At 42.6% G+C, this 27,770-nt stretch overlaps 2 protein-coding genes across 6 annotated transcripts in view; one reads left to right on the forward strand and one right to left on the reverse strand.

Annotated features, from left to right (window-relative positions):
• Positions 1-2,812, forward strand: part of ADPGK (ADP dependent glucokinase) — a 63,161-nt gene extending 60,349 nt beyond the window's left edge. For 3 of the 4 annotated variants that reach the window (XM_036456700.2, XM_036456712.2, XM_036456720.2), the window contains one exon: positions 1,260-2,812. In XM_036456700.2, coding sequence (XP_036312593.1) covers positions 1,260-1,814 — 555 coding nt within the window. In that variant the 3' untranslated portion in view covers positions 1,815-2,812. The remainder of the gene's footprint in view (positions 1-1,259) is intronic. The other variant, XM_036456709.2, reaches the window with a different exon arrangement.
• A 169-nt stretch (positions 2,813-2,981) lies between these two features.
• Positions 2,982-27,770, reverse strand: part of BBS4 (Bardet-Biedl syndrome 4) — a 128,242-nt gene continuing 103,453 nt past the window's right edge. The window contains exon 16 of one of the 2 annotated variants that reach the window (XM_045587186.1): positions 2,982-3,152. In XM_045587186.1, the coding sequence (XP_045443142.1) occupies positions 3,118-3,152 (35 nt within the window). In that variant the 3' untranslated portion in view covers positions 2,982-3,117. Of the gene's footprint in view, positions 3,156-27,770 lie in introns of both variants that reach the window. The other variant, XM_036456679.2, reaches the window with a different exon arrangement.

Below are 27,770 nucleotides of genomic sequence, written 5' to 3' on the forward strand. Positions count from 1 at the left end.
AAAACCAGCTGGGGTAGCAATACTTATGTCAGACAAACAAAGGATACAACAAGAAACAAGGACCCAGCAACTCTATATATATTCTACTTCTATATATTTATTCAAAGAAACATAATAAATCAGAAAGACATATACATCCATATGTTTGTTTATTTCATCATTACTTACAGTATTTAAATATGGAAACAACCTAAGTGTCCACCAATAGGTGTATTGATAAGTGGTATATATGTACAATGGATTACGACTCAGCCATAAGAATGAAATCTTGCCATCTGCAACAACATTGGTGGGCCTAGAGGGTATTAGACGAAATTAAATAAGTCAGAGAGAAAGACAAATGCTTGATGATTTCACTTATATGTGGAATCCAAAAAAATAATGACAAAAACAGATACAGAGAACATTTTAATGGTTGCCAGATGGGAGGGGATTGGAAGAAGAGTGAAAAGGATTTAAAAGTACAAATTGGTAATTACAGGGTCACAGAGATATAAAGTATAGCCTAAGGAATACAATCAATATTATATCTGGTGTCAAGTGAGTACGAGATTTATCGGAGTGATCACTTAGTTATATAATGTCTAATCACTTTGTTGTATACTTGAAACTAATGTAATATTGTACATCAACTAAAATTTAGAAATAATTTTTTTAAAAACAGAACGAAAAGGAAACAGGCTCAATGGCTCCTATGTGGTGCCCTTTTTCAGTGTTATTACTAAATAGAAAGAGGAGTACTCTATTTAGTAGTAACACCTGCCTAAAAAGCTTAGCGCTAATATGAAACTGTTCTTGCTCTTTGGTGGTTATACACAAAACCACTATAATCCTGACTATGTGTTGCTAGAGCCTTCTCCATTTCACTGGTATAATGTCTGATGACAATGAGGAACTGAGACTCATGTCCCATCAATGGTAAGAGGATCTAATATGTATGCAAAGCTAGGCACCATGAAAAGAAATACAAAATATGTATATCTCTGCCCTTTGTCTTGTAATGGCATATAACAAAAGACTGGCTCTAAGAGTGTTACTGCAACTTTCCAGTTTATCCTGAGGAAAATAAGGTGGAAATAGAGGTGTAATAGTAAAAACTGACATATGATCTGTCACTTCCCCACCACAGACTTCAGAGGTAGGAAGTCTTGTAAGGAAGAGGTTATCCTGTCTTACTTCCCTGGCTTTGGTCATTGTCTGTGTCCTAAAATGCCTTTTTTATGTGAATTGGAAAGAGACTGTCATTTTGTTTTTGTTAGCAGGTCTTCCATGCGGTGACTTCCCTTGGGCTGAATGAACAGGAGCTGCTATTTCTTAGCCAGTCAGCAGCTGGACCTCACTCTTCCCTCTCTTCTTGGAGTGGTGTTCCTGATGTGGGCATGGTCAGTGACATCCTATTTTGGATCTTGAAGGAACACGGGAAGAGTAAAAGCAGAGCCTCAGACCTCACCAGGATCCATTTCCACACGCTGGTCTACCACATCTTAGCAACTGTAGATGGACAATGGGCCAACCAGTTGGCAGCCGTGGCTGCAGGAGCTCGTGTGGCTGGGATACAAGCCTGTGCTACAGAAACCATAGATACCAGCCGAGTGTCCCTGAGAGCACCACATGAGTTTCTGACTTCCCATTCGGAGGTAGGTTCTAGGGTCATATTCAACCCCGATGAGCCAGTGATAGAATGGCACAGGGAGGGGGTGTCCTTCCACTTCACACCCGTATTGGTATGTAAAGACCCTATCCGAACTGTGGGCCTTGGAGATGCCATTTCAACTGAAGGTCTCTTATATTCAGAAGTACACCCTCGCTATTAGGAAGGTTGTTATGGATAATTATTCTGAAGAAGGAGAACTAACCAATTTAAGAATTAATAGGAATTAAGTGGTTTGGAAAACAAGATTGAGGTATCAGATTTCTAGATTTAATTCAAAGATAGCCAATAACACAATAATAGATTAAACTATCAGATACATTCCTACCTGCTGGCAAACATGTTTCAGGTTTTAATCCAAATTTACCGAGACTGGATTTTTAGTTTTTTTATGTTGTGTTATATGATTAAAAAACAAGATTCTGAAACCCCCCGTTTACATAGCTTTGTCAGGTATTTCAGGCCAAATGTCTTTACCCTGGCTGGAGTGCATGCCAGCTGGAAAAAACACCTCCCTCCTTCCCACTCAGAACTGCATGCTCACTCATCATGTCTAGTAAAGCCCACGGTGAACCTCTCGTGTTCTCTGCTCAGCGTTCATGGGCAGGGTCATGACTTCCATTCAGTGTTATAATGAAAATACTTGATGAGCACACCTTAGTTTTCTAAGACAGAGCCTCAAGTATAGACAAAATCACTCTTCCTGTGCTTCATTCTCAGTTAGGTGGGAGCCCTGTGGAGCCTAGGAGAGAATTGGCCATTCTGCACTGGTTTAGAAGCCTGGCTGACCGTAGGGTGGGTAACCATGTGAGCTGAAGGGCTGTGCCTTCCTGCCCTGGCTTCTTAGATTGTAGGCCAGCTGGTCAGAGACTACCATACTGGGCCCAACCTTATTGCCAAGCTCTGGACATACTTTCTCCAGTAGAAAACTAATCTGTTTATTCTTGTCCTTGAAGGAATTTGCTTTTACAACTGGAATATGCTTTTGTGTGTGTACCTGATCATGTGTGACCATACCACATCCATTTAAGAGTTTGAACTCATAAGAGCCCAGGATCATGAAGAAATATGTCATGTTATGTATTTATTTTTTTTATAAATCAAAGAGACCTCTGTGTGCTTTTAAATATATTAAAAACAATTACATTTCAGGAATCCTAAGACCATTTGCAATTGATTTTGTTCTACCTATCATTCTGGAGCCAGATACAGTAGAACTCATTCCAACTTTTACTTGTGAGTTCTGTTACTCACTCTTGAGGTGTTTGTCTTCTCTTCCCAATCACTGGTTGGCAGTCCCTGAGACTGAGCCTCTGTGTTTTAAAGTGACAGACGATACTAATATCAAGTAGCCAATCCAGTGAGAAACAGCAGCTTAAAGGATGATGGGCCTTCTTGGTTTGTTCAAAGAGCAGTATTGATATGGCAGTTGCTGGCTCGCAGCAGCAGCTTCTGGAACCTCAAAGCTAGCTCAAGTTCTTCATTTGTGACCGCTCCTTCCCTACTTTGGGTAAGAAAAAAAGGCTTGGTTAATCCTTCAAGAAAATTTAAGCCTGGAGAATTATGCATGTTGAATTCAAAACAAGTAGTTTAAGGAAATCTCTAGCTGCTACCTCATCAGTCTCTGTCTCCAACTTCAATTAAATACCAATCTTCTAGCCCAGTGGTCAGCAAACTCATTAGTCAACAGAGCCAAATATCAACAGTACAATGATTGAAATTTATTTTGAGAGCCAAATTGTTTAAACTTAAACTTCTTCTAAGTTTGGAAGAACCATACTCAAGGGGCCAAAGAGCTGCATGTGGCTCGAGAGCCACTGTTTGCCAACTACAGTCTAGCCTATATTACTGGAAAGGCTTAAGTGAGAAGAGATCTCTATTTTCTCAAAAAGAACTGAAATAAGATAACATTTGTGTTCTAAACCTGAAAACACTTTGAGAGTTCCAAAGTGTTCTCCATGTGTCTTCTCAGAACCTGATATTAGTTTATTTTCAGCAAGTTCTCCAGTTTTCACTGGTGAAATAAAGACTGATCCAGGATATGTTGTCAGCATATACTTTAGAGTAGTTTTTCAAAAGACGAGTTTTGAACTTTTAATACTTGCAAGTCAGTTTTGTGGTTATCATAAAAAGTATCAATGCACCATACATTATAGGAATAGGTATTGTAAGTATTGTTTTGTGGAATTTGATATATGCCTGCATGAGTGCATATATGTATGAATTTCCACCATCTATATACAGTCATTTTCACTGAATTATTCAAATTTTCATGTAGTTTCCTATATTCTGCCTTCTTGTCCAAGTATGAGGATTACAAACATTATCAAACAACTTCCCATACACTGTTATGAACAGAAGCAGCTCGGAAACATAGTCTCTCAACTATGTTATAGTGTGTAGTACTACAGTCCAGTGAAGTATAAGGCTTTCCAAAGCTGCCGAACGTGTTTCTTTCTCTATTTCAATGGTATTCTGCCTTGTATGACACACATTTACCACTCTAGGCTGTTTTAAAAAAACAGTATAGGATTCAAACAGTGTTTCATGTGATTTTAACTCGAATTAAGGATTTCCCGTATCTTAGCTTCCTTATATTCCACAAATGAGTGAGATCATTTGATATTTATCTTTCTCCATCTGACTTATTTCACTAAGCATAATAAGCATGAACTTTCTCCAGATCCATCCATGTTGTTGCAAATGGTAGGAGTTCCCTCCTTGTTACAAGCAACCAAGGCACATGCCCTTGACTGGAATCAAACCTGGGACCTTTCAGTCCACAGGCCGACACTCTATCCATTGAGCCAAACCGGCTGGTAATTTTTTTTTTAATCCCTCTTTCTGTAGGTTCATTATATATATATGTATGTGTGTGTGTATATATGTGTGTATATATATCAGGAGCCAGGGTCCATAACAACCGAAGGCTCACCCAAACACCGGAAGTCAGCCGAGGTGACCCAGCACTGACTACTGAAGGGGCTGCGATTAGGCCTGGATACAGGCTGAGAGAGGAGGGGAGGACAGGAGAGGAAGGGAAAGGGAAGGGAAAAGGAAGGGAAAGAGAAGGGAAAGGTCATATCCTATGAAAGAGACATCTTGAAAATGCCTAAAGAAAGTTGTCATTTTTTCATGGTGAAGGGATTGGAATCCCATTGATGAAAACACCTTGGCAGCTGCAGTGGCCAGCAATGGTAACAACAGCAGGGTGATGGGGGCAGCACCTTCCCTTGATCAGCCAGATTGCCTCCTGCAGAGGGAGGCCTACTGGTGGCATAGGCCCATGGGGAGCGGGCCTAAGCCATCAGCAGGACATCCCGGAACTGTGAGAGGGGCAGGGTAGGCTGAGGAACCCCCTCCCCCAATGCACAAATATCATACACCGGGCCTCTAGTAAAGCAATAAATTGGCATTTTTGGTGTCTACTTCAAACTTCCTGTGAGTCAGGGAAGGGTGGAGACAGATGGGGAATGATGAGATGGAGATGAGGAAACTGTCCACCAAAGATTCAGGGCACAACACAGGTGACCAAGGGCTGTTTGACTTTAGTTCTATTTTTCAATTTGCAAGGTCACCTTCTGCCTCCTTGCTTTACCAAATGAGTCACCAATACAATCTGCATCACTTGCTATAGACTTTGTGATCAAATGCCGAGTCTAGCATGGATGCAGCAGTAGCAGAGACTGAGTCACACCAGTGTCCCACCCATTTTCAATGTGCTCCCTCTGAAAGGCTAGCTATTATTCTCAGGTAATGTTCCACCTATCTTTCATGAGGGCACATTATTTTCACATCCTTACTTGATGGTTAAAATTTTAACCTAATACTACCTCCTTTTTTAAAAACTCTTTTCACTGGTCCTTCGAATGCCGCAAGTCTCATAGGAAGCCAGCTCAAAAAGCACTGCACCTGGAGTGAGTCTCACCCAGGTCAGGAGCACAGAGCCTTCTGAGGCCTGTGGGAACAGGGAGACAGTAGGGACAGCAAGGACAGTGGGAACGGTGAAGTCAGCAGGCACAGTGGCAACAGCAGGGGAAGCGGGGACAGCGGGAAAGTGGGGACACAAAGAACAGTGGAGACAGGAGGGAAGTAGGGACAGCAGGGACAATGGAGACATCGGGGACAATGGGGACAGTGCGGGTAGCAGGGATAGGGAAGACAGTGGGGATAGCAGAGACAGTGGGAACAGCAGGGATAGGCCAGTGGGGAGGGTGAGGACAGTGGGGACAGTAGAGACAGCAGGGACTGTAGGGACAGTGGAGACAGCAGGGACAGTGAGGACAGCTGGGACAGTGGGAACAGTGAGACAGCATGGACAGTGGGGACAATGAGGAAGTGAGGACTGTGGGGAGAGGGGACAGCAAGATAGCAAAGACAGTTGGGACAGTGAGGACAGGGGGAAAGGGGACAGTGAGGACAGCAGGGACAGCAGGAACAGTGGGGATATTGGGGATAGCATGGACAGTAAGGACAATGGGCACAGTGGGGACATTGAGGACAATGAGGACAGGGGGACAGTTGGAACAGTCAGGACAGTGAGGAGAGTGGGGACAGCGAGGACAGGAGCACAGTGAGGACAGCAGGGCAGTGAGGACAGTGGGGACAATGGGGACAGTGAGGAAGTGAGGACAGTGGGAACAGTGAAGACAGCGGGGACAGCAGGAACAGTGGGGGTAACGGGGACAGTGGGGACAGTGGGATAGCAGGGATAGTGTGAACAGTGAAGACAGTGGGGACATGGGGGACAGGGAGCACAGGGTGATAGCAGATATAGCATGGACAGTGGGGATAGGGGCACAGTGAGGACATCGGTGAAAGTGCAGACAGTGGAGATATTGGGGTCAGCAGAGACAGTGGGGATAGGGGGTCTGGGGATAGAGGGCAGTGGGGACAGCAGCTCTCCCTCTCCTGAAGCTTTTGCCACTTCCGCTGCATATGCAGCTCCAGCGCTCTGTGGGCTGCAGAGAGACCAGGCCGACACAACCTTTCACTAGTGGAAGCCGCCCTTATAGTAACTAAAGAAGGTTTTGTGAACACTTTCTGTCCTTGGGCAAATTTCTTGGTTTTTTTCTCTGAATAAGCCTCAGGCTTAGAAGCACATGTATTTTAGCTGGATGTTCAATTCACAATATCACAACTTTTCATCTCCTCAATCACACCTTATTACTGGTTAGCTTTTATCATGGGGGGAAAAACTTTTCATGGGCTCTTGCCATCTTTCTTCAAAAACACGTGGCCCTTTCTCACCCCTCAGTCTCCCTTTCTTGGTTAGCCCAGACTCTGGTGCCTCTGCACCAGGCTCCCTTCCTCTCTGACCATCCAGATGAAGCTTTTCCTCCAGGTTCTCGCTTTACCCAGTGCTTCTCAAAGTCTCTTGCATCTGCATTCAAACGGTGCAGCCACCTGTGCACATGCTGTCTGCTGCAGGCCTCCAGAGGCTGAGAACCCACCAGAGCTGGAGCTCGAGGGGCCCTAAAATCACACAGAGCCACCAGTGACCACTTTCCAGGTTCAGTGGGCAATCACTGGGGGCAGGGCCCAGGGGCACATCTGTTCTAGGCTTCCTGTGACATCTTTGGAAAGGCTCTTCCCAGCCAGGATACACAGTGTCTTCCCTCTCTCTTCTCCACAACCAGAGAGGGTGCCTCTGCAGCGCTGTCATACATCTTCCAGCTCTTAGGAGGCCCACACACCCCACTGTCACTAGAAGGAACATGTGACCAGCACCATCCCTCTGTGTCTGGGGGCAGACAGGGAGCATGGAATCAATTGGTTGCACCAGTTGTGAGAGCTCCACCATCCCCACATCTCTTCCAATACTTGCTATTACTCAGCTTTTTTTTTTTTTTTTTTTTTTTTGCCAGTATACATAAAAATCTTTTATTATTGTGTTAATTTGCATTTCTTTGATTAATAAAGCAGTTTGGGCATCTTTGCAAATACTCCTTAGCCTTTTGAGTTCCTAGTTCATTAATTGTCCGATGTAACCCTTTGCCCATTGTTCTACAGGGTGCTGCTCAGCTGCTTAACTCTGCCCAGAGGCTCCTAGGAGGGAAAGAATCAGTCCAGGCCCAGAATTATCTCTATCCACAGAAACAGCTTTCATTATTCAGAGCTTTGGCCTCCCAGCACACTATTCTTCCTGAATTATATCACCCACAATTGCTTAGCAAAGCAAGTAGTCCTAAGCCAGTGTGAAGAATGTGCAAGACCCAGAAGCTCAATAACCTAGACCAGGGGTGTCGAACTCAATCAGAGAAGGGGCCAAAATCTAAAATCCAGCCTAAATCACGGGCCGAATGGTTTACTGAACAGTCATAAACTGACAATGTTAACCAGAAATGTGAATTTAAAATGAGTGGAACAATCTTTTCCTTAACAGTGCTGTTAACCAACTCACATGCTATCAAGCAAAACAGTAATATTGGTATCAAGCAAAACAGTAATATTGGAATGTACCTAAAATGCTCATTGTTTTGTTTTCTGGCTAGATGTCTGACACCGTTTTCCCCGGATCAATGAGTCAATGTTCGGTTTTATTTCTTGGGCTGTAGCAACCCGCAAAACAGCATGGAGGTTGTCATTGGTAATGCGTGATCTGTGCTTGTTTTTGTTCAGATTCATTATTGAAAACATCTGTTCACAAAGATAGGTGCTCCCGAACATGGGTAGAATACGGGCAGCATGAAGTCGGAGCTCTGGCATTGAGTCAGGGGGCAGTAGAGGGTAGAAGTCCTCAATTTCAACATCCTGAAACCTTGATTTCAGGCCACTGTCAGACTGAAGCTCGATTATCTCCATCTGAAGGTGATGGGGCACATTGCTGACATCAACTGTAAAAGGATTGGCAAAGATGTCAAAGCCTGAGTGCTGTGTTCTAAAGTCAGAGAAGCGCCGCTCAAATTCACTTAGTAAACGGCTAACTTTGGTAGCCAGCCGACTGCAAGGAAAAGTACCAGAAATAGTGGTTGAGATACTCAAACAAACGGGAAAGTGGGCAAGATTGTCCTGTTCCAGTTGGGACTTCCATAGTTGAAGTTTACGCTGGAATGCTGTGATCATGTCAGACATCTTCGTGATGACTTGTTTGCGTCCCTGCAGCTTCAGATTCAGTTGGGCGAGACGCTCGCATATGTCACACATCATAGCAAAATCACATAGCCAGGCGGGATCCGACAGTTCAGGCAAGGGCTTTCCTTTACTTTCCATGAAAAGAGCAATTTGTTCTCTGAGCTCAAAAAATCTTTTGAGGACTGCGCTCTTGCTCAGCCATCTTACTTCTGTGTGGTATGGCACGTCTCCATGCTCTGCACCCACCTCCTGTAAAAACTGCTGGAACTGGCGATGATTCAGGCCACGTGCCCGTATAAAGTTAATAGTTTTATTGACTGTGGTCATTATGTCATTCATGTCCAGAACTTTTCCACACATAGCCTCTTGGTGGATAATGCAATGATAAGTAATCAAGGGTGTGTGGCAGTGATTTTTTTGCATTCTTTCCTTCATTAGTCCAACCAAGCCTTTCTTTTCTCCGCACATTGAAGGTGCGCCATCGGTAGTTAGCCCCACCAACTTTTCCCAGGGTAATTTAAAATTATTTATAGATTTCTCCACAGCCTCAAATATATCTCTACCAGTCGTCGTCCCATGCATGGCAGCTACATCCAAAAGTTCCTCAGTGACAGAGAGGTCGGTCTTCGTAGCACGTATAAAGATGGACAGCTGCGCTGTATCAGTGTTGTCTGTGCTTTCATCGATAGCAAGTGAAAAAGCGAGATAACTGCATGCCTGTTCGGCCAGCTGTGATGATAGATTTCCTGAGAGTTCTTGAACTCTATCTGCAATGGTGTTTCTTGACAAACTGACATTTTGAAAACTCTGTATCTGGTCTGGGCATACTTGCTCACACACTTTTAGCATGCATTGCTTCAAAAAGGCACCCTCTGAAAAACACCTTGAAGTACGGGCAATTTCTTCAGCCACTATAAAGCTTGCTTTCACTGCAGCATCATTTTTCGCTGTAGCCTTTGTAAACATTTGCTGCTGTGATTGTAGTTTGCCTTTTAGTTCTTTAACAATTTTATGCTTTTCTTCCAAAGTATATTTGCCATACTTAACATTATGTTTGGTGTCAAAATGACGACGTATATTGTACTCTTTCATCACCGACACTGTCTCATAACACAATATACACACTAGTTTGCCCTCTCTAAGCACAAACATGTATTCATTTTCCCATTTGTCATTAAATTGTCTGCCTTCACAGTCAACTTTTCTTTTCCTGGACATTTTGGGATCAATATTGGCAGTAAAAGATGTAGTTTATTGGAAATCTGCGTTAGAAGGAAAAAGTTGAAAACTGCACAGGGATAGCTTGATTTGGCAGATGGAGTGGAGAAAAAAAAGTCAGTCAATAAATGCCTGGCTGGGTACAGATAGTAGATTCTGTTGCGATTTTTATGCCTGCACTTTATGCCAGGAACTGGCAGCTTCTGCTGTGTATTTTTTATGCCCACACACTCACTCTCTCCTCTCCTCTGCCACCCGCACAACCACATCGGATGCCGGACTATAGGTCATGCCTCCTGAATCTCGCGTGACTTGTTATCTATGCGCATGCGTAATAGATAGCAAGTACGGTGGCCGGCGAGGCGGCCGGCGAGATCACAAGCCTCCTATGTCACCGCGCGTCATTGTGATGGAACGCAGCGGAGTGCAGTGATGACAGCGCGGTGCGGGCCACATTGCAAGGCCTGGCGGGCCGGATTTGGCCCGCGGGCCTTGTGTTTGACATGTGTGACCTAGACAGAGGATACATTAGAGAACAATTTTTCTGGTGGGTAGGCTTCTTGGGAGGTAAGAGACCAAATGCCAGAGGTTTGTTTAGCTGAAGGATTATTCTGATAAGACACTAAGTTGAGAGTGGAGAGGGTTGAAACAAAGCCCAGTTGCTAAGGACCTGCCTGTCTGCATGGAACTCTGGCCTGTGGGATGAGGTGAACTATGGGAGGATAGTTACGACCCTGCAGAACACAAGCCCACTTCCCTCAGATATTCTAGCACAATGGTTGGCAAACCACAGCTTGCGAGCCACATGCGGCTCTTTGGCCCTGAGTGTGGCTCTTCCACAAAACACCACGTGCAGGCATACATGTACAGTGTGATTGAAACTTCGTGGCCCATGTGCAGAAGTCAGTTTTTGGCCTCGGCGAGTCTATTTTGAAGAAGTGGTGTTAGAACACTTAGGGGGCCAAAGAGCCACATGTGGCTTGTGAGCTGCAGTTTGCCAACCACTGTGCTAGCAGGATTGAAACATCAGAGATGGAGCCACCACACAAAGTAGGCTCAGTAGCCTTTCACATTGAACCCAAAACCATTGCCCACCCTTTGGAAGCAAACATGTGTGGGCAGATGTATATGTATAGTATCTGTATATTGAAGGGCATTTTAATATTAATTGCAATATGTGTGTGTGTGCACTTGTGTGTGGGTGAGTGTGTTTATGTGGGTTAGCTAATGTACAAATGTTTGTATGAACAGAATTTGGCACAAGTGTGTGCAGCTCTTACAAAACATAAGGCAATGGAAGGTGCCATGCTGTGATAAATAAAGGATATTGGGAGTAAGAAAAGGGGTTAGGGATTCATATTTTGAAATCCTAACCCCCAATGGAATATTAGTTGGTGGGGCCTTTGGGGATGATTGGGTCCTGAGAGCAGAGTCCTTGCGATGGGATTAGTGCCTTATAGCAGAGAGCTCTCTCTTTCCACCAAGTAAGGACACAGTGAAAAGATGGTTGTCTATGAACCAGGAAGAGGGTACTCAACAGACACGAAATCTGCCTTCCCAGCCTCCATAAGTGTGAGAAGTAACTGTCTGTTGCTTAAGCCACTCAGTCTCCAGTATTTTGTTACAGCAGCTCAAGACAACTAAGACAAGAACTAAAGGAATTAACATTGTTTCTCCTTTACCCTCCTCTTCTATGAGACCTTCTCGGACATTCAGCACATGTTGACTCCTAAAGTTCTGGAAAATCTCAAAGTTGGAAGGTGCCATCTAATGCTTGAAATCCTATGCAGCTGCCCCCTCAAGGAACTGTGCTGTTTTGATACTTCTGATCCTGTCTAGGGCGCTTGCAACCTCTCACTATCAAGTGGCTCTGATCACTGCAAATAGCGTCTTTATATTATTATACTTGAAACCAGCATTCTTGCAACTCCATTCACTGATGCAGCTCTGATCTGATGTGCCCCTATTCTAGGATCACAAATCAAGTTTCTCTTCTCTATGCCATCCTCATCATGTCTATTGAAATGTGACCTCCCCAGAACAAAACACGATTCTCCAGACTGTCAGAGCAGAGTGGCAGGACAGTTGAGAAGTATTTGCCATGTCCAAAATAAGGTAAATAGGAACAGGTATCTAGGAAAATATGAGAATTCCTGAAAATCAAAACTGATAGGCTCCTCAAGAGAACAACAGACAAAGAAGAACAACCAGACAATGAATGGAAAAGAAACTAAAAAAGCTAGGGAGTATTTGAAAAGATGCTCAAACCAAACTATGATAGTAACCAAAGAAATGTAAATTAAAATGACAAAAAAATTACCTTATCCACATTAGACTGGCAAAAAAAGAAGGTGAGTAAAAGCAAATGTTGGCAGAGATATGGGAACAGCAGAACTCTTACCACTGGTGAAAGTGTCAAATGATGTCAAGACAGCAGCTTGAACAGCCCAGGTAGATAAGGATACACTTACTACTCTCTGAACAGTAGGTCGTTGCCTGGGTACATATCCCAAATACTTTCTCATATGTCCATAGGGGATATGTACAAGGATGTATGTCCGTTGTAGTTGTCTGTGACTGCAGGAAGTTGAAAGCATTCTGAGTATCCATCACCAGGAAAATAGTTAGATAAAATGTGGGGGAGAGGGGTCTACATATAGAAGCATTTAGAAGCAATGAACTTCATGTACTCATTGCAACATGAATGGAAATTTAGCAACAAAGTGCTGAGTGGGGAAAAAAAGACAGAATGAGCTCTATGACATCATATCATTTATGTAAATTTAAAACAACAGCAATACATCCTATATAATAAATGGGTAATATGCAACTCAATTGAATGGTGGAACATCCAGTCACTAATGACTCGCACTGACCACCAGGGTACAGACGCTCAACACAGGAGTTGCCCCAATACATCCTATATAATAAATGGGTAATATGCAACTCAATTGAATGGTGGAACATCCAGTCACTAATGACTCGCACTGACCACCAGGGTACAGACGCTCAACACAGGAGTTGCCCCCTGGGGGAGTGCCGGTCAGCCAGAAGCAGGACTCAGCTTGCAAGCACAACAGCAGTGGTGGGAGCCTCTCCTGCCTCTGTGGCAGCGCTAAGGATGTCTGACTGTGCTAAGGATGTCCGATTGTGCTAAAGATGCCTGAGGCCTCCCAGACTGCAAAAGGGTGCAGGCTGGGCTGAGGGACCCCCAAGTGCACGAATTCGTGCACAGGGCCTCTAGTCCTATCTAATAAAAGAGTAATATACAAATTAACCATCACTCTGCTACACCCACAAGTCAATCAGGAATGAGTATGCAAATTAACCCAACCAAGATGGCTACGGCCACAGAGAGAGCAGGAGGCTTTGGTTGCCTCTGACAATGGAGGAAGCCAAGCATTCCACCTGCCCTGGCAAGCCCAGGCCTCCACTCAAGGCTATACAGTTTCAATTATAGAAGATAAATAAATCCAACAAAAATGGCTGGGGCCACAGGGCAAGTAGGAGGCTTGGCTCCACTCAAGGCTACAAAGTTTCATTTATAGAAGATAAATAAATCCCAGATACCAGGGCCTCCGCTTGGGTCGCCAGGGGGGCGTGGCTGGCCTGAAAACCACCACAGGACCCTCACTCAGGCCATCCCATGCCCCAAGGGAACCCCCTCCCTAATCCAGGACACACTTCAGGGCAAACCAGCCAGCCCCCACTCATGCACCAGGCTTCTATACCATCTAATCCTATCTAATAAAAGGATAATATGCAAATTGACCATCACTCCAACACACAAGATGGCTGCCCCCATGTGGACACAAGATGGCCACTACAAGATGGCCACCACAAGATGGCCAGCAGGGGAGGGCAATTGGGAAGGACCAGGCCTGCAAGGGGGACCCACACCTGCAGGGGAGGGCAGTTAGGGGCAAACAGGCTGGCAGAGAAGTTGTTAGGGGTAATCAGGCAGGCAGGCAGGCAAGCAGTTGGGAGCCAGCAGTCCTGGTCTGTAAGAGGGATGTCCCAGATTGGAGAGGGTGCAGGCTAGGCTGAGAGACCCCCCCCCCCATGCACAAATTTGGTGCACCGGGCCTCTGGTACTTTATAAGAAGACATAGAAACAGGAAGAATGTATTCTAAGTTGGCAAGGAATGGAGAGAGACATGGTAAATTAAAAAATAAACAAATGAAAGGGGTCTTATGTGGATTGATGTTGGTGATATGCCAAGAATCAGTGGTGGAAGTATTAGTATATTTCCACTAGTGTGGCCTAAAATAATATTAGTATTTTTAAGTACCTATACAAAGACCACTAAGTTTCTCTTCCTGATATTCCTACCATCATGACCTAGTATTTAAACAAGTGTTTTTTAGACCTAAATACAGGACTCTACACTTAGTCCTATTTCAGTTCATCTTGGCATATTTGGTCTATTTTTTCAGGCTACTGAGCCCTTTATAGTCATAATTCTGTTATTCAAAATGCTGGTTGTTCTTCCTATCTAAATAGTATGCAGAATTAACGTTCATGTGACATTTGCATTCTCCTTAAAGCTTTTCTCATTCAACTCTTGGTAGGAAAACCCTGTTGACCAGAGCCTATACCAGGTACAAGTATATAGATAGGACAAGGGTCTCAAGGACTGGGCGGTTCTAAAAGTTATAACTAAATGCTTTTCTTACTACATGTTAAAATGAAGCACAGTATTTTGCAGACCAGCTGTAAACAGAATTAGTTTTACAGGGACTTAAAGGGATAAATATAGCCAACTCCAAAGAAGAAATCAAAGTGTAATTGGGCAAATAGTGTATATAAGAAATGGCTAAGCTTCCCTCCTGGGAAACAGAGCTTTGGATATGTTGCAAATAAATAAAACGACCTTGCATCAACCATGTCTCATTCTTGAGTAAAGCACCCCAAGTGGTGAACCCCTTGAGTTCAGTAACAAGCAATACCAAATATAAAGAAAGAGTTCTTGTCCTCAAGGAACTCACTGTCTAGAGATATGAAAATCCAAGGCAAAGATATGTGCCAGCACTATTGTTCCAAAGCAAGAGATATGGGAACAGGGTGGGGGGGGGGGGAGGAGTAGCCAGTTCTCTCCGGGGATTAGGGAAGTGCCCCAGAGTGGTAAAACTTAGGTTGCAAATTGATAGAAAGGAGTCAGGGAAGGATAGCTGGAAAGAGACTGGCAGGAGGAGTGGTCCTGCAAGGAAGGGAGTGAGCGTGCCTGATTCTGTTTGCTGCCCAATCTCCATTCCCACTTTTCCGAGTCAGTTCTCCATTTTCTCACTGGAAAGCTTCCCCACACACTGTTATTCCATGTGCTTCTGGAAAAACTAATTCCAACCCCTTCTCCAGAGATAGACATATATCTCAAGAGCCTTCCTCTGACCACTGTGATTGGGTGAGCAACTGACCCAAGGCAAGCCAATTAGGTCCAACCAGAGCTAATCCTGGGATTTTGCTTGAATCCCAATGTAAAAGAAATGCTCTTTCTGCTGGATTTGTTCCTGTGAGGATATACAGTCTGAAGCTGTGGCAGCTATCTTGTCATAATGTGCAAAGAAGCCTACCATAGTTGGAGTCAATTTTTTAAAAGGGGGCTAGCTGTGAGATAAAAACAGCTTTCTAATGACATTGCCTGAGTGCTTAGACCCAGCCATGCCTGAAGCTGAGCCATATATATCCCTGGACGTTCAGTTATAGGAATCAATAAAAGCCTTTTGCTTACATAAATTTGAATTGGCTTTTCTGTTCCTTGCAATTTAGACTCCTGACTGGACCAAAGTGACAGAAGATGAAATCAGACAAATAGGCAAACGCCAGATGGGAATTTACATTACATCCAATAGGATAGGGGTTGTAGAAACTGAAAAATCCAGAGCAGAAAGTAAAATTACATGATTCACATTAGAGATCACTAAATGGCCAGGATGAGACCAGAGACAGTAAAGCCAGTTCGGAGACTGATGCAATAATCCAAGCAAACAAGTAAAAAACCAAGGAGTCCTTGTTCAGTGTGCTATAAAAATTATCACAGACTGGCAGGTTTAAACAAGATTTATTTCTCACAGTTCTGGAGTATGGAAGTCCAAGATCAGAGTACCTGCATGGTCAGGTTCTTGATGAGGGCCATTTTCCTGGCTTACACATGGCCATCTTTTTGTTACACTTGGCCATTTATTCTCACATAGTGGAGAACAGAGAGAGAAGCAAGTTCTCCTGTGCCTCTTCTTATAAGGACAATAATCCCATTCATGAGGGCTCCACCCTCAAGACCTAACTACCTCCCAAAAGTCTCATCACCAAATATTATCACATTGGGGATTAGGCTTTCAACACATAAACTTGGAAGGAACACAAACATTCCATCCATACAGAGAAAATGGGAAGAATTGATCTATGAGAAACTTAAGAGGGATGATCCATTGGATGCAAGAATGGACTACAATTGAGAGAGATGGGAATAAGGGGAAAAGGAGATTCTGGAGTAATTCTTAGGTTTCTGTTACTGATGACTTTATGGCCCACAGTGCCCTTCCTGGAGAGAAGCAGGCTTAGAGGGAGGGAAGGGAAGAGAGCGAGGTGGGAAGAAAGGGAAATGATGTTTTCAATTCAGGACATGTTGATTTGAGATGCCTACGAGACATTGAATGAAACGTCCAATACTAATGATTTCATGTGTCTGAGGTTCAGGAGGCAAGTTCATGGCTATGGATATAGACAAAGAGTTAGAAAAGACTTCCCAGAGGAAGTGATAGAACTAAGAACCTAAGAATGACTCCAGTGTTCTTTGTATCCAGGGAGGGCATTGTGGGCCATAAAGTCACAAGTACCAGAAACTTAAGAATGACTGAGAGAGCCAAGTGAAGAGAAAGGGGAAGAGAATGTTTCGATAGAAGATACTGCATACCCAAAGATCCTGAGGCCTGGGAAGGCTTAACCTTTGCTCTGCCTGTCTGAACATCATTTGGAAGATAATGAGGAAATGGAAACTCCTTTTACATTCAGCACATACATCTCAGAAGGACATGTGGGTGAGTATCTGCTGTGAGTACCCAGGAGCACTAGTAAAAAGAGAACATGGACAGCGCACACAGATTCAGCCATGGGATTAACAAAAGCCAGAGGTATTTTCTGGTCATCCTTGAGCACCAAGACAGCAGACAGAGCAAAGAATAGCTAAAGCTTTTGCAAGAATGAGTTTTCTTTGAAACACCGGAAATGAAAAACAAAACCCTCTTAACCTATTAGTGATAGTTCCTAATGGAATAAAGCATTTTCTCTGAAACTACTCCCAAATTAACAAAACCATAATTAAGATTACTAAGTGACTAGATCACATTTCCATAGAGAAAATATTTACTCAGGCAGAACCTCCTCCATTCAATAGCTCTTTCAATTAGTTTTTTTTAAAGTTTTGGATTTCCACTGACTAATCTGCTGGTATTTAGAAGAATTTGTAAACCACATGCTAAGTAGTTAAAAAGATGAAGTATCTTTGCCAGGAAGCTACGTGGAGACTTTTGCAAGACCACACAGAAAGGAAAAAGGTGTCTGGAGTGCCCCCTACACACAACAGGACACTACTCTCTACAGAGTTGGGTCACCTCCCACTGGATATTCCTGACAAGCTGTCCCAGCATCCCAGGATTGTCCCAGGAAGTCTAAAAAGCTGCTGGCCCCTGCAGGAGAGATAGAGCATAGGTGGAAGCCTACCTCTGTAGAACCCAGGGCTCCATTTGGACAATTAGTTTATAGGGATTACATAATGCAAGTGAACTGTGTCACTTTGAATGTGATATTGAATCAAACCTGCACCACATGGAGCGCTAAGATCTATTTGGATCTTGGCACTAAGAAATGTCCATGTTTCAAATGAGCAAGAGTAGTTTCTGTAAACTATAAAATCTAAATTCAGCAGAGGCAATTCTGCCAGAGATAGACTCAGGTCCTACATGTACACAGCCTCACAGACCACAAGAAACAGAATCAGGATAAAACAAGTAAGGGGGATAATCCAGCTCTATAAGAAAAGATGTCCATATCTTAATTGAGCAAGGGCAGTTTCTGTAAACTATAAAATCTAAAACCCTAAGATATTTTTAATTTAATAAATCTTTTTTTAAAATATATTTTTATTGATTTTTTACAGAGAGGAAGGGAGAGAGATAGAGAGCTAGAAACATCGATGAGAGAGAAACACTGACCAGCTGCCTCTTGCACACCCCCTACCGGGGATGTGCCCGCAACCAACGTACATGCCCCTGACTGGAATCGAACCTGGGACCTTTCAGTCTGCAGACCGAAGCTCTACCACTGGTTTCGGCTAATAAATCTTTATTGTTCAGATTATTAAAATAATTCCCCTTTCCCCCCCACCCCCACTGCTCCCCTCCAACAGGTTCCTACCCCACCATCTGCACTTACATACTTACCCCAACTGTCCTCATCCATAGGTGTATGCTTTTTGTTCAGTCTCTTCCTACACCCCCCACTTGTCCTTTTCCCCCAAGAATTATAAGTCCCCTCCTTTTCTAAGCCCCTGATTCTATTATATTCACCAAGTAATACTGTTCATCAGATTTTTAATTCCCTTGGATTTAGATTCACTTATTGATAGATACATATTTGTTGTTCATAATTTTTATCTTTACCTTTTTCTTCTTCTTCTTCCGCTTCTTAAAGAATACTTTCCAACATTTCATATCATTCTGGTTTGGTGGTGATGAACTCCTTAAGCTTTTTCTTATCTGTGAAGCTCTTTATCTGACCTTCAATTCTGAATGATAGTTTTGCTGGGTAGAGTAATCCTTACTATTCATCACTTTGAATATTGTTTGCCAATCACATCTGGCCTGCAGTTTCTGTTGAGAAATCAGCTGACAATCATATGGGTGCTCCCTTGTAGGTAACTAACAGTTTTTCTCTTGCTGCTTTTAATATTCTGTCTTCGTCTTTTGCTCTTGGAATTTTAATTATGATGTGTCTTGGTGTGGTCCTCTTTGGATTCCTTTTGTTTGTTGTTCTGTGTACTTTCTGGACTTATAAGTCCATTTCTTTCACCAAGTGGGGGAAGATTTCGGTCACTATTTTTTCCAATAGGTTTTCAGAATCTTGCTCTCTCTCTTCTTCTGGCACCCCCATAATTCTGATGTTGATACGCTTGAAGTTGTCCCAAAGGATTCTTACACTATCTTCAACTTTTTGGATTCTTTTTTCTCTTTTCTATCTCAGTTGAGTTGTTTTTTGCTTCTTTGTATTTAAAATCTTTGATGTGGGAGAAAACCAAGATGGCGGCATAGGGTAGACACCCGAATGCAGCCTACCACAACAAATTTGAATTTAGAATTGGAAAACAGGGAGGCATTGCCCTGAAGCGCCGGACGGCTAGCTGAAAGGAGGCTCTGTCGTCTGGGAAGGAGAGAGAAGACACGCTGAACCTCAGGAACTCTGAAGGTACAGAGAACTGTGTGCGCGAAAAGGCACTGGCTTACTCCCAGCGCGGGGAGAGGAAGGGCCGGACCGAGATTGCTGCTGGATTATTCCCGTGCACGAAGAGGGCGGGTGGGCTGAGTTCGCTACTGGCTTACTCCTGGCGCAAGGAGAGGGCGGACAGCTAACTCTTGGCTGGCTTTCTTGTTCGAGAGGAAAATAGAATCAGCCTATTGCTCTGATAGACGGCCCAGACAGGGAGAGGCCAGACTGTCAGGCAGCGGGCAGAGATCTCTCCGAGGTGTGTGAAGCCAGAGGCCATTACTGCGGGACTTGGGGAGGAGCCAAAGGGAAAACAAAGTTTGTCTGCACCAACCCGAGACTCCGCCCCATCTGTGGCTGAGCACAGAAGCTCTCTCAGAGGCTGGTTTTCTCTAAGGAAAAAGAGAAAGCTTTTTCTGTCTGCGCCTTTACCAAAGAGGTGCGCACGCCTGCAACCAATCTTCCGAAACTCTCCATGAACAGGACGTTTCTAAGATGAGACTGAGCGGGAACCAAAGATTGTCTGCGCCACCCCAAGACCCCGCCCTATCCAAGTGGAGTACAGAAGCCCTCCTAGCTGAGACACTGCTAATCTTCACAGCCAATTGGCTTGGAGATCAATGCATCCCAGTGATACCAATAATAAGCAAGGCTTAACAACAAGACTGCACACACAGCCCACAAAGGGCTACACCAAGACTGTCCACCGCAGGTAACTGGGAAAGCTGTGCTACTGGGTTCTACCAGGACACCTAGCACACAAAGCTATTCCATCAAATCAGGGAAACAACTAAAATGCAGACAAGAGGAAGGACACAAAGGAAGGAGATGGAGGAAAAGAAAAGATTGGAAATTGAGTTCAAAACTACAATTATAAGGTTATTCAACAATATCCTAAAAAAGGCCGATAAAATAAATGAGACCTATGAGGATATGAAAAGGGAGCAACTAGAAATTAAGAAAACATTGTCTGAAATAAAAAACATTATACAAAGTCCTAAAAACTGGACTGGAAGATCGCAAGAATCAAGACAAAGATTTAGAACACAAAGAGCCAGAGGACACTCCTTTGCAGAAGTGAGAAGATAAGAGAATCCAGAAAGTTGAAGATAGTGTAAGAAACCTCTGGGACAATTTCAAGTGAACCAACATTAGAATTATGGGGATTTCAGAAGAAGAGAGAGAGCAAGATACCGAAAGAGTACTGGAAGAAATAGTGACAGAAAACTTCCCCCACCTGGGGAAAGAAATAGACTTACAAGTCCAGGAAGCCCACAGAACCCCAAACAAAAGGAATCCAAAGAGGACCACACCAAGACACATCTTAATTAAAATTCCAAGAGCAAAAGACAAAGAGAGAATATTAAAAGAAGCAAGAGCAAAGAAGGTAGTTACCTATAAAGGAGCACCCATACGATTGTCAGCTGATTTCTCAACAGAAACCATGCAGGCCAGACGGGAATGGCAAAAAATATTCAAAGTGATGAATAGCAAGAACCTACAGCCAAAAATAATCTACCCAGCAAAGCTATCACTCAGAATCGAAGGACAGAGAAAGAGCTTCACTAATTAAAAAAAGCTAAAAGAGTTCATCACCTCCAAACCAGAATTATATGAATTGCTGAAGGGGGTTATTTAGGAAGAAGATGAAGATAAAGATAAAAATTATGAACAACAAATACGTAACTATCAACAAGTGAATCTAAAAACCAAGGGAATTAAAAAATCTGATGAACAATATTAACTGGTGAATATAATAGAATCAGAGGTATGGAAGGGGAGTGGACTGACGATTCTCAGGGAAAAGGGTTGTGGGGGTGTGGGAAGAGACTGAACAAAAACTGTGCACCTGTGGATGAGGACAATGGGGGATGGGGAAAGGGCAGAGGGTGGGGCGGGAACCTGGTGGAGGGGAGCAATTGAGGGGGGGAAGAGGAACACATTTGTAATAATCTGAACAATAAAGATTTATTTTTTAAAACACACACACACACACACAAAATAAATAAATAAATAAATAAATAAATAAATAAATAAAATCTTTGATGTGGTTCTACCTATCCTCTAGTCTGCTTTTATGTCTCTGTATAATATTTTTTATTTCAGTCAATGTATGCTTAATTTCTAGTTGATCCTTTTTCATATCTTCGAGGGTCTCAGTAAATTTATTGGCCTTTTCTAGGAAATACTTGAAAAACCTTATAACCGTGGTTTTGAACTCAATATCCAATCATTAACTTTCCTCCATTTCCTTCATTTGTGGCCTGCTTCTTTGTCTTGGCATTTTGGCTGCTTCCCTGAGTTGATGGAAAGTGTGGTAGGTGTGCTAGCAGGGCCCAGTGGCTCAGCTTCCTCAGTTACCTGAGGTGGACACCCGTGGTATGCCTCTTTATGGGCTATGTGTGCAGTCTTGTTGTAGTTAAGCCTAGATTATTGTTAGTATCACTGGGGGGAATTGACCATCAGGTCAACCGGCTGTGAGGATCAGCTGTGTCTCCACTGGGAGAGCTTCTGTACTCAGCTTGGATGGGGCTGAGCAGACAGGGTTGAGCACACAGCCTTGGTTTCCCATCAGCCCTGCCCTACGATACCCCTGTATCGCAGTGCCCTGTGGCAATGGCTGCACGCACCTCTGAGAGAAGGCTGCCCTGAATTTCACCTGCTTCTGATAGTCCAGTTTCTCCCCGAATGAGTCTGGGTATTCAAAGACTCATCCAGAACTGAATTTCAGTGCAGTTGGGAGGTTCTGTTTCCCTTGCTGATGAGAAAGCTAGCTGTGTGCTTGCTGCCTGCCCTATCCAAGTGCCACAAGCCAGCCACATATTCAGCCTCCCGCAATTTCCGCGTGTGCGGGTCTCTGCACCTGTCCTCCACAGTTCCTCTGGGTCTGTGTCCTTTTATCTTTTCTTCTAGTTGTAGATTTTCCACTCAGCAAGCCATCCACTGGGTTGTGGACGATGTCCGCTCTGTCTCCCAGTTGAAGTTTTGAAATTGTTGTGCAAAATAAAGACCAGAGCAGAAATGAAAGACGTAGAGACAAAAAAACAATACAAAAGATCAATAAACCAAGAGCTGGTACTTTGAAAGGATAAACAAGATTGATGAATCTCTAGCCAGGCTCACAAAAAACCAAAGAGAGAGGACCCAAATAAACAAAATCAGAAATGAAAGAGGTGAAATAACAACAGACCCCACAGAAATACAAAGGATTGTTACAAAATACTATGAACAACTCTATTTTAATAAACTAGACAACCTGGAGGAAATGGACACATTCCTAGAAAAATACAACCTTCCAAAACATACTCAGGAAGATTCTAAAAATCTCAATAGGCTGATAACTATGGCAGAAATTGAAGCAGTCATCAAAAAACTTCCAGCAAACAAAAGCCCTGGGCTAGATGGCTTCACAGGGGAGTTTTACCAAATATTCAAGGAAGAATTAAAACCTATCCTCCTCTGACTACTTCAGAAAATTCAAGAGGAAGGAACACTTCCAAGCTCCTTCTATGAAGCCAGCATCACCCTAATACCAAAACCAGATAAAGACAACTCAATGAAAGAGAATTACAGGCCAATATCCCTCATAAACATACATGCCAAAATCCTCAACAAAATTCTAGCAAATCGGATCCAGCAGTACATAAGAATGATCATACACCATGACCAAGTAGTTTTTATCCCAGGGATGCAAGGATGGTACAATATTCACAAATCAATAAATGTGATACATCACATAAACAAATCGAAAGATAAAGATCTCATAGTCATATCAATTGATGCAGAAAAAGCATTTAACAAAATCCAACACCCTTTCTTGATAAAAAGTCTTAGCAAGGTAGGAATAGAAGGATCATACCTCAACATACTAAAAGCCATATATGACAAACCCACAGCCAACATCATATTCATTGGGCAAAAAGTAAAACTGTTTCTCTTAAGTACAGGAACAAGACAGGTATGCCCACTCTCACCACTCCTGTTTGACATAGTACTGGAAGTACTAGTCACTGCAATCAGATAAGAAGAAGAAATAAAAGGCATCTAAATTGGAAAAGAAGAATTAAAGGTGTCACTCTTTGCAGATGACATAATACTGTACATAGAAAACCCTAAAGACTCCATCAAAAACTTATTAGGGTAGCACGATACAAAATTAATGCCAAGAAATCTATGGCATTTCTATTCACATTACAGCAAGAGAGACAAAAACAGCAATCCCATTTACCATCACACACAAAAAATTAACAAACCTGGGAATAAACTTAACTAAGAAGGTAAAAGATCTATATGCAGAAAACTACACAACACTGAAAAAATAGATAGGGAAAGATGGAAGAACATACCATGTTCATGGTTTGGTAAAATCAACATCATCAAAATGTCCATACTACCCAAAGCAATCTAAAAATTCAATGCACTCCCCATTAAAATACCAATGGCATATTTCACAGAGCCAGAAAAAATGTTCCAAAAATTCATCTGGAATTTAAAAAAGGCCCCGAATAGCTACAGCAACCTTGAGAAAGAAGAACAAAGTAGGAGTGTTCTCAATACCAGATATCAAGCTATATTACAAAGCCACTGTTCTCAAAACTGCCTGGTATTGGCACAAGAACAGACATATAGATCAATGGAATAGAATAGAGAGCCCAGAAATCAATCCAAATCCCTATGCTCAATTAACATTTGACAAAGGAGGGATGAACATACAATGGAGTCAAGACAGTCTTCAATAAATGATGTAGGAAAAATTGGACAGATACATGCAAAAAAATGTAACTAGAACACCAACTTAAACCATACACAAAAATTAACTCAAAGTTGATCGAGGACTTAAACATAACTGAAACCATAAAAATACTAGAGGAATCTTTAGAAAGAAAAATCTCTGACATATGCCTAAAGAACCTCACTGATACTGCTCCCAGGGCAAAAGTGAAAATAAACAAATGAGACTACATCAAAATAAAAAGCTTTTGCACAGCAATGGTAACTATCAATAAAACAAGAAAGCCCACTCACTGCATGTGAAAACATATTTGCAAATGATATCAACAATAAGGGTTTAATCTCCAACATTTATAGGGAACTCATGCAGCTTAATAAAAAGAAGATAAACAACCCAATCTAAAAATGGGCAACTGATCTAAATAGACACTTTTCCAAAGGAGACAAAGGAAGGCCAAGAGACATATGAAAACTTCCTCAAAGTCTCTAATCATCAGGAAAATGCAAATCAAAACAACGATGCTGTACCATCTCACACCTGTCAGAATGGCTATTATCCACAAGCCAACAAATGACAAGTGCTAGCGAAGATGCGGAGAAAGAGGAACCTTTGTGCACTGCTGGTGGGAATACAGACTGGTGCAGCTACTGTGGAGAACAATATGGAGTTTCCTCAAAAAAACTAAAAATGGAACTCCCATTTGACCCAGTGATCCCACTTCTAGGAATATATCCCAAAAAACTAAAAAATCAATCAGAAAGGATATATGCACCCCTATGTTCATAGCAGCACAATTCACCATAGCTAAGATTTGGAAACAGCCTAAGTGCCCGTCAGGTGAGTGGATTAAAAAACTGTGGTACATCTACACAATGGAATACTACTGGTATGCTGCGTTAAAAAAGGAGCTCTTACAATTTACAACAACATGGATGGAGATGGAGAACATTATGCTAAGTGAAATAAGCCAGGCAGAGAAAGATAAACATCACATGATCTCACTCATTTGTGGAATATAATGAACAACATAAACTGATGAAAATAAAAATAGATCCAGAGACAGAGAAACATCAATGAGAACGTCAAACCTCAGGGAAGAAATTGTGAGGTAATCAGAAATCCAAGAATGCCTGATAACGTCTTTCTAGCAATGCTAGCAATCATTAGCTGTACAGTAATATTACCTGGGGCAAATGGGGAAGTATTTTGTACTTATGCTCCTGATCCTTCATGGGTAAGACCCCTTACATGGGCTGATCCCCTGCCTAATGTAGTTACCAATAATACCATATACCTTGGTCATCCAGGAGGACCATGGGTGAGGCATGAAAGCTTCCCTTCTGTATGACACAAAATCAAAACACTGCCCCTTTGTGTGTAAAATTAAAGAGAGGGTTCTGGCTTGTGTAAACCAAAGAAAGGGTGTCACTACTTGCCTCTGGACAGGTGCAGAAATTGTAACTAGGACCTGATCTACAGAAAAAGAAACGGACAGCCAGTTTGAAATGGAATTGCCATGGCCTAGAGCAAAGAATATCCTTACATGATATTATTCTACAATGTCATAAAAATTTTTCCAGATTTGTGTTACCTCAATTACTTATAATAGTATCTTGCACCTTTGGGGATCAATTAAAAAATCATCTTTTTGGTGCTTGGAGACAAAGGTAACGCATCTCTTGATATTTTAGAATTACAATAGCATAATATACAATTATCCCAAGCAAACTTATAAACTAATTCTTTGAATGTCTGGCAGCAATTTAAAAAGGACATGAAAAGATTTAATCCCTTTCATTGTGTAAAGGGCCTCCTGGAAGGCATCTGAGCATTATATATTGGTCCCTCTTGCCCTTTTGGCTAAGAGGGAACCTCTTCTCACAATCCAATTGCCTACAGCTATTGCCTGAGCTTTCTATTCATGTCGAGGTTGAAGCCTCGTGATGACTGGTATCTTGGATGTGTCTCTAGCCCAGTGGGGCAAGCTGGGCCCTCCCTGAAGAAAAAGCCGCGTTTCCCAAGATACTATCAGTGCTGGGGCCCCACCAGCAGGCAAGGGAATCCCAAGGCAGGTGCTGGGCGTGGAGACCATGGGGACATAGGCTACAAAGGAGACAGAACTGAACCTCACATCACCCTGTTTGGCCCCAGAGGATGGCTGTTTAGCCAGAGACGGGTAAGATTCCTCAGGGAAGGAACAACCTAAGATAGGCACAGTTGCAGAGGGGTCCGCAGGAGAGAACTTGGGGGTCAACAGAGGTGGGGAACAGTCTCTCACCCCCAAACTTTGCAGGGGCCTGAGCCCTCACCCCTTTTGAGGGAGGTCTCCTGGCCCATGGCTGCTTAACTTCCCATGCCCAGCTCAAATCGGAACCCAGGTAACAGAGAGTTGGCCAACAGCAGCTGCCCTCTCACTACAACAAGACTTAATTGAGTTGTCTTGTACCCATGGTGTGAGGAAGTGGGTTTTTGATATCTAAATCCAGCCTACCACCAGGAATGCTCAGGGCCTACTCAAGAAGGCAAATAATCCTTTCCACTAATATTTACAGAGTAAAATAAGAGTGTTCTTGGAGTACTAAATTTGACAGTAAAATAGTAGTCAAATTTTCAGGCTAACTTAAATTGGCTAATTGAAATAAGGAAATATTCTAGAAAAATTCATTGTACTGTTTCTAAATTGTTAACTAAAATTTTTATTGGTAGTTCATTTCATGGTAAAATTGCATAACATATAATGTACCTAAAGCAGTCATATTATAGTGCAAAAAAATGAAATTTAAAAGCTATCAAGACTACATTATAAAATTTTCAAAAGCCTCCTAATATTTAAATTAAAAAAGGGAGATAGTAGAAGAATATCATGTAACTAAAAATATCTTGTAAGTAAATTACACCTAGAAAATTTGTACTTTAGAAAATTAATTGTAATGCTGACAGCAAGACACCCATGAAAAATACACATGGTGTCAAAACAAGCCAGAGGAAAATCATTTGGGTAAAAAATGAAAAAGGATCCCAAGTCAAATTTATAGAAAATATTCCTTTATTAACTTTTGGTAGAGAATATGTTTATATATTTTCAGAAAACAATTCCGAGACCATATGGATTTCTGCAATGGAGAGGAATTGACAGGACTACTCCAGCCATGAAGACAGAAGAGAAGCAGTCCAGAGATGAAAGATGCTGATGTCGCCTTGCCATAATAGCAGTCAGCAGCTGTGCATCACTGCAAATTGCCCAGGACCAAACTAGGGAGGGTGAGACCTGCATTACCAACATTTGTCTACCATCCAGAACTGAAATATCATTGCTGACATGTACACATAAGGAACTGCTTGATATTGATATTGGGTCTCAAAAGAACTATTGCTCCAGAAAGAAACTCACTAGAGACTGATTCATTTGCCTTTCAGCATAACCATTATTGCTTTTCTCATTTTCGGTTCTTATAAGTGTATTTCTAGTAGCACATGATCTCACTCATCTAGGAGAAATGATGAACACCATAGACTAATGAACAAGAACAGACCCAGAGACAAGGAGAAATGGATCACACTGTCGGACTTCAGAGGGAGGGTAGGTGAGGGTGGGGCTATAGGGGAGAGATCAACCAAAA

The sequence above is a fragment of the Pipistrellus kuhlii genome, unplaced genomic scaffold (genome assembly GCF_014108245.1).
Source record: "Pipistrellus kuhlii isolate mPipKuh1 unplaced genomic scaffold, mPipKuh1.p scaffold_m20_p_1, whole genome shotgun sequence".
NCBI classification, from domain to species: Eukaryota; Metazoa; Chordata; class Mammalia; order Chiroptera; family Vespertilionidae; genus Pipistrellus; species Pipistrellus kuhlii.